Source organism: Phoxinus phoxinus (assembly GCF_949152265.1).
Source record: "Phoxinus phoxinus genome assembly, chromosome: 3".
Taxonomy (NCBI): Eukaryota; Metazoa; Chordata; class Actinopteri; order Cypriniformes; family Leuciscidae; genus Phoxinus; species Phoxinus phoxinus.
In genome coordinates this window covers 47,467,046-47,475,010 of record NC_136878.1, presented here as the reverse complement: position 1 = coordinate 47,475,010, position 7,965 = coordinate 47,467,046, and the positions used below count along the sequence as shown (strand labels likewise).

General features: G+C 37.7%; 1 protein-coding gene across 2 annotated transcripts; it reads right to left on the bottom strand.

Moving 5' to 3' along the window:
• Nucleotides 1-423: 423 nt before the first annotated feature.
• LOC306996025 (inactive phospholipid phosphatase 7) lies at nucleotides 424-4,411 on the bottom strand. Of its 2 annotated transcripts, XM_079608111.1 has the most exons (4): nucleotides 4,258-4,411; nucleotides 3,744-3,795; nucleotides 3,127-3,605; nucleotides 424-1,802 (listed from the first exon to the last, which is right to left on the bottom strand). In XM_079608111.1, exons 3-4 carry the CDS (start codon nucleotides 3,560-3,562, stop codon nucleotides 1,429-1,431), a joined length of 810 nt encoding a protein of 269 aa, XP_079464237.1. In that variant the 5' UTR covers nucleotides 3,563-3,605; nucleotides 3,744-3,795; nucleotides 4,258-4,411; the 3' UTR covers nucleotides 424-1,428. The 2 variants fall into 2 exon arrangements, with proteins under 2 accessions (XP_079464237.1, XP_079464238.1); XM_079608112.1 differs by lacking the exons at nucleotides 3,744-3,795; nucleotides 4,258-4,411 and having other exon boundaries at nucleotides 1,423-1,802; nucleotides 3,127-3,654.
• Nucleotides 4,412-7,965: the final 3,554 nt, after the last annotated feature.

Here is a 7,965-nt window from a genome sequence, read left to right as displayed (position 1 = left end):
TTCACCCAAAATTGGGTTAAAACAACCCAGCATTTTTTAGAGTGTAACGCATCGTTTATTCTCCCGCAAGTTTCTTAATTCTGCTGAACACAAAATATGATGTTTCGAAGAATGATGTAACTCAAGCGTCAACTGTTGATGAACATCATCCTTTCAAATATCCTCTTCTGTGTTCAACATAATGACTGAACCTTCATTTTTGGGCGAACTGTCCCTTTAAATCACACTTAAACATCTCTATAATAAGCAACATTTCAAGTGCACTGTAAAAAAAGATGCATTTGTCAACAGAAGTCATGCTAAAGATGAAGACCGTGTGTGTGTGTGTGTGATGTTATTAATGTGATTATCATCACTGGTGAACTTCATACATCCACTAAAGTCCCCAAACCGGATTGAAACATGGATCTGGACACAGTGGCTCATGGGAGAGTCATTTATTTAGAGTTAAAGTACAAATATGTACAGAACAAAGCAAAGGCAGCTGGCGCGTGCAGATCGCATGTGTCAGTACAGTACTTTAATAAGTCTCCCAGAAAATAATGATCCGAAACATTCATTCATGCTTTAAGCAGATCCAGATCAAACGTTCATGCGTCGCACGTAAGCTAGCGTGAGGAACTACAACAGAACGTGTGTCTCGACTAGTGTTTCTTCCTCAACGCTGTGGAAGTGTGTAACACAGACGACCGACACACATTGCTCTTCCTCTCCGAGACGTCTCAGTTCTGCAGGGTTTCAGAAGTGAAAGTGGAGTGAGACCCGGTGCATTCAGACTGAACCAGTGCTGATCCGAGAGAGCGCTCGCAACGCCAGGGTCATGGGTTCGAGTCCCAGGAAAGCAAGAACTGAGAATGTAAATGTGGTTCTTGAAATGCAATGCAAGTCGCTTTTAATGTGATTCTCTTCACGTGTGTGAACTTAAGGAGAACGATAAAGTCACCAGAACTCATTCAACATTCGGATAAAAGCGTACAGGCGTTTTCATTTATTCAGCATACATGATATGGAAGCGGAATAAATAATCTTTCCAGTGTTGTATGGTTTAAGGATAGGACAATGTTTGGATTATGTTAGTCTTGCTGTTATCTATAAACTGTTTCTCAAAACAATGACAAAATTCTCTTTTAGAAGACCAAACCCAACACTGAAAATGAAAATCGTGTTGATGTCAGAATCCAATGTCAGATTGACGTTAATCTCCAGCGTTGGACAGATGTATTGTGGTTGAGAATCGTGTTGACGTCAGAAACCAACATCAGCCGAGTTCTGACGCCAACCACACTTTCATTTCCAAACAAAATGAAACCCAAATCCTCCCTGACGTTACTCTACTCAAGCACCTCGACACAAATGTAGAGGAGTAAAAAGTCAGATATTTGTCTTTCAAATGTAGTGAAGTTAAAGTAACACAGTGAGTGTGTCCAGCTATCGGGCCGAGCCCCAGCTGAAGCTGCCGATGGACAGCAGCGTCTGACAGGCGCTGGACGGGACCCACACCGTCTCCATCAGCCCGGAGTGCAGGAAGCCCAGAGCGAAGCCGCAGCTCACGTCGCTCAGATGGTTCTGGCCCAGCAGGACCCGGGACAGGCCCAAGAGCCCGGCCCACAGCACCAGCAGGACCCGCAGCGGCACGGCCAGGTCCAGGTGGGACAGCAGGAACCGGGACACCAGCGCCGCTCGGCTGGCCGGACCCGCCGGGAACGAGTGTGTGTGCAGGAGCCCGGGACCCGAGGCCCACGGGCCCTTCCGCCGGACCAGCTTCTGCACGCCGGCCACGGTCAGCAGGTCTAGGACCAGTGCTGGAGGAGGACACATGAACACACTGAAGATCACACACAGCAGATTGCAGGAAAAATAGAACATGCTAAACATTATTCTGAAATAAAGATGTAACTATAGACATTGAAAAAACTATATAAAAACTACAAAAACACAACATTACTATTAATAAAAGACTATATAGACACTTAAAGAACTACTAAAAATGATAAAAACATAAGAAAATTTTAAAAATACGTAAACGAAAATTTAAGTAGACAATGCAAAAAAACTAAATCTGCCAAAAAATTACAGACATTAAAAAAAAACTACTAAAAATGACTAAAACTTCAACTAATATTAAAGTAAAAACTAAAATGCAAAAGTAAATCGGAAATAAAAATGTAAGACATAAGAGACTTTTTTTGTGATGATGATAGATGATAGACACACAAGAAAATTACTAAAATTAACAAAAAATTCTAAATGAAAACAGAAAATACAAACACTAAATCTGAAATAAAAAAAAATAAAAACTTAAACTACTAAAAATGACAAAACACAATACAATTACTAAAACGACTAATTACAAAAAAAAACTAAATCTGAAAAAAAAATCTTGACTTTTTTAAAAAGGTAAACTACAAAAAATTACACAAATGAACAACAAAATTATTCAAACTTTACAATGAAAATAAAAACCAAATCTGAAATTAATAAACTATATAGACATTAAAAATGACAAAAACACACTTTACAAAATGAACAAGAATGTAACAAATGTTTTTATAAAATACAACATTAATACTAAACTTGAAAAAAAAAATATATAAATAAAAATAAGACATTTTAAAAAACTACAAAAAAAAAAAAAAAAAAACTGGGAAAAATATCATAGACTTTTTAAAAATGAAAACAAAACCTTTTAAAAATGACAAAAAGAAAAACAATTCTAAAACGAAAATAATAACTAAATCTGAAACTATACAGACATTAAAAAACACAGAGAGAGCGAGTAACGCTGCGACTATAGAAGAAGAGAGTGAGTCTAGAGCCCTCACCGATGAGCAGCTACAATAATGTAACAAAACTTAAAATAAAATACAAAATTATAAACTAGATATGAAGAATTTAAATAAATAAAACCTTACTAAAAATGATAAAAAACGGAATTACTAAAACTTTTAAATGAAAATAAAAACTAAATCTGAAAAAAATAACATTATATATATATATATATATATATATATATATATATATATATATATAAAAAAAAAAAAAAGATAAAAGCTAAATCAGAAATGACGTCTACAGACATTAGCCCCGCGAGCGTGAGTTAGCCTATAGCTAGAGCGTGTGCCGCACCGATGAGCAGGTTGATGAGCAGCTCCTGTCCCGCCGGCGTGTGGCTCTGGCTCAGACACACCAGCGTCCCGCAGACCCATGTGACCCCGTGACCCGTCAGCGCCAGCAGCGTGACCCCCGAGCGCACACTGGACCACGGGGACTCGGCCTGGACACACACGCTCAGGCGCTTGGACAGGCAGATGTCGACGGCTAGCAGCGAGCTCACGGCGATTCCTCTGAACGACGGGTTGAGGAGCATACAGTCTTCATCCGGCGGCTCCGCGTGCGTGTTCTCGCTCGCCTGGTTCTGCTGGCTCCGGGACGCGCCGGATCTTCTCCACGCTCTGCTGTGGTTCCGCGGAGGCGAGTTCAGGGACAGAAACTCGGGTCGACCCAGAGCGCTAGTGCTAACGCCGCGATCTTTAGCTCTGGCGCGGATCGGGTTCAAAGGCATGGCGCGGTTTATTCCTCAAGCTAATGAGCTTCAGATGTGGATTCTGGAAAACATGCATGAGTGTGGAAATGAGGAGTTCTGATTTCATTGTAACTGGGCTTGCGATATGAAAATGATTTGATATCATACAACGAATCAGTGTTATAAATAAAATGGTTGAGTGAATGTTTCAATGACTCACTCACGGTCTCCTGTCGCCTCCTACTGGTGTACACCTGAAACCTGCAGAAAGACTGAACAACAGACAGAGTTTTATTTCAGAACCAACTTTTTATTCTTATAATTATGAATAAGTATCAATGTCAATGTCAGTCACTGTAAAAAAATGCATTTTATGAAGATTATTGGCGTATGTTTGACAAGAAAATTGCATTTCAGGGTTTCTACTTAAAACCTTCGCTTTTCTTGTTTGTCTTGTAATTATTTGTGACGGTTTAACCGAACCCTAACCTAACCTTTAAGCATTTTTACCATTTTAAACATACATAGCCTATTTGTCTCCAAAATATGGTTAAGTAGGAACACACACAAACACAATCTCAGTCCTCATATGGTATTAATGCTTATTAAACTAAGTCCAAATGCTGAAAATGTCAGAGAAAAAATTAGCGTCCTTCATAAAAACAATAAACGAGAACAATTACTACAAGCAGCCATCTCGTTTTAATAATCCTAAACCACATCAGCTGGCCTACCTCAGATCAGGTCTATTATGATCCAATCACATTCGCACCAGTTCACACGCACAGAAACCTTGGTTTAGGAAAACATCTTTACATCACATAATAAACATCGGTGTATAAGCGCTGCTTCAGCATCCATCGCCGTCCGCCTACAGCACCACCACACACACTACTATGGTGAAGGTGGGTTTTTAATCAATGTTAATTAGCCACGCCCACTAGCCTTGCCTGATTGGCTGCCAGGCTCAATCACGTGACTTAACGCTGCCCCGACGTCACGTGGTTTATGGAATATTAATGAGCTCTGTCTTCACCGTAGTAGGAATCGCAAGTCGTTCTCCAAGGTGCTTAAACGGGGATCATCGATCGTTCGCTTTTACACACGAATGAATCGCTTGATATTTAAAATATGTGTTTTTCCAGGTCGTAGCGCTTTTTCCATCTGAAGCATTTTACACTTTTGTATGCTGTCTGAGTGCCTGAAGTCCCTTTATAATATACAAATAGACCAAATTTAGCTCAGCAAACTCCACGAGAACGTTTTTCGCTATATTTTATTATTTGTCTGTTTTGACTAATTTTATCTTTCAAATTTGATGTGGTCAACCTCAACACATCCACTCTTTTAAGAGAAATATGAATGAAGTTAGAAAATCACCTTTTTTAGATTACAGTTGCTATGCAATTCTTTATTTGATAAACGTTCTATGTTAGCTTCTTTTTGGACAGACATGGTGCAGTAGCTGATTATAGCTCAGAATATCCTTTCTGTTAGTGTCCACTGTTCACCCTGTTATATCAGAAGAGCTAACAGAGTAGATACTGAGAATGTACATAGTGATTGTCAAAGTAATTTATGCTTAAAGTGGAAAAAGAAGTGTATTTAAAGTTCTTTGGTAATGTTTGATATTTTGTTTCAGTAACTGGTTGTATGTGAGAGATAGAAAATCATCCAGCCATTCTTTATACCACTCGTCCAACCTGTTTTTTACTTAGTCCACTCAGTTATTACATAGTCTATTACGGTGTCCACCAAGTTATTACTTAGTCCACCCTGTCATTACTTAGTTAGTCCACTCAATTATTACTCAGTCCACTATTAATGCTTAGTCCACTCTGTTGGACAGCGCTGCGGGACGGAGGCTGAGACACAGGGATGAGGATGAGGAGGATGATGGATTATAATAACCGATGAAGAGAGACCGGGAAACTCTGTCATTACTTAGTCCACTCTGTCATTACTTAGTCCACTCTGTTATTCCTTAGTCCACCCTGTTATTACTTAGTCCACTCTATTATTACTTAGTCCACTCTGTCATTACTTAGTCCACTCTATTATTACTTAGTCCACTCTGTTATTACTTAGTCCACTCTATTATTACTTAGTCCACTCTGTCATTACTTAGTCCACTCTATTATTACTTAGTCCACTCTGTCATTACTCAGTCCACTCTATTATTACTTAGTCCACTCTATTATTACTTAGTCCACTCTGTTATTCCTTAGTCCACCCTGTCATTACTTAGTCCACTCTGTTATTCCTTAGTCCACCCTGTTATTACTTAGTCCACTCTATTATTACTTAGTCCACTCTGTCATTACTTAGTCCACTCTATTATTACTTAGTCCACTCTGTTATTACTTAGTCCACTCTATTATTACTTAGTCCACTCTGTCATTACTTAGTCCACTCTATTATTACTTAGTCCACTCTGTTATTACTTAGTCCACTCTATTATTACTTAGTCCACTCTGTTATTACTTAGTCCACTCTATTATTACTTAGTCCACTCTATTATTACTCAGTCCACTCTATTATTACTTAGTCCACTCTATTATTACTTAGTCCACTCTATTATTACTTAGTCCACTCTATTATTACTTAGTCCACTCTATTATTACTCAGTCCACTCTGTCATTACTTAGTCCACTCTATTATTACTTAGTCCACTCTGTTATTACTTAGTCCACTCTATTATTACTTAGTCCACTCTATTATTACTTAGTCCACTCTATTATTACTTAGTCCACTCTATTATTACTTAGTCCACTCTGTTATTACTTAGTCCACTCTATTATTACTTAGTCCACTCTATTATTACTTAGTCCACTCTATTATTACTTAGTCCACTCTGTCATTACTTAGTCCACTCTATTATTACTTAGTCCACTCTGTTATTACTCAGTCCACTCTATTATTACTTAGTCCACTCTATTATTACTTAGTCCACTCTATTATTACTTAGTCCACTCTATTATTACTTAGTCCACTCTGTTATTACTTAGTCCACTCTATTATTACTTAGTCCACTCTATTATTACTCAGTCCACTCTATTATTACTTAGTCCACTCTATTATTACTTAGTCCACTCTATTATTACTTAGTCCACTCTATTATTACTTAGTCCACTCTATTATTACTTAGTCCACTCTATTATTACTTAGTCCACTCTGTCATTACTTAGTCCACTCTATTATTACTTAGTCCACTCTGTCATTACTTAGTCCACTCTATTATTACTTAGTCCACTCTATTATTACTTAGTCCACTCTATTATTACTCAGTCCACTCTATTATTACTTAGTCCACTCTATTATTACTCAGTCCACTCTGTTATAACTTAGTCCACTCTATTATTACTTAGTCCACTCTATTATTACTTAGTCCACTCTGTCATTACTCAGTCCACTCTATTATTACTTAGTCCACTCTATTATTACTTAGTCCACTCTATTATTACTTAGTCCACTCTGTCATTACTCAGTCCACTCTATTATTACTTAGTCCACTCTGTCATTACTCAGTCCACTCTATTATTACTTAGTCCACTCTGTCATTACTCAGTCCACTCTATTATTACTTAGTCCACTCTGTCATTACTTAGTCCACTCTATTATTACTTAGTCCACTCTGTCATTACTTAGTCCACTCTATTATTACTTAGTCCACTCTGTTATTACTTAGTCCACTCTATTATTACTTTGTCCACTCTGTTATTACTTAGGCCACTCTATTATTACTTTGTCCACTCTGTTATTACTTAGTCCACTCTATTATTACTTAGTCCACTCTCTATTATTACTTAGTCCACTCTATTATTACTTAGTCCACTCTATTATTACTTAGTCCACTCTATTATTACTTAGTCCACTCTGTCATTACTTAGTCCACTCTATTATTACTTAGTCCACTCTGTTATTACTCAGTCCACTCTATTATTACTTAGTCCACTCTGTCATTACTTAGTCCACTCTATTATTACTTAGTCCACTCTATTATTACTTAGTCCACTCTGTCATTACTCAGTCCACTCTATTATTACTTAGTCCACTCTGTCATTACTCAGTCCACTCTATTATTACTTAGTCCACTCTGTCATTACTCAGTCCACTCTATTATTACTTAGTCCACTCTGTCATTACTCAGTCCACTCTATTATTACTTAGTCCACTCTGTCATTACTTAGTCCACTCTATTATTACTTAGTCCACTCTGTCATTACTTAGTCCACTCTATTATTACTTAGTCCACTCTGTTATTACTTAGTCCACTCTATTATTACTTTGTCCACTCTGTTATTACTTAGGCCACTCTATTATTACTTTGTCCACTCTGTTATTACTTAGTCCACTCTGTTATTACTTAGTCCACTCTGTCATTACTTAGTCCACTCTATTATTACTTAGTCCACTCTGTCATTACTTAGTCCACTCTATTA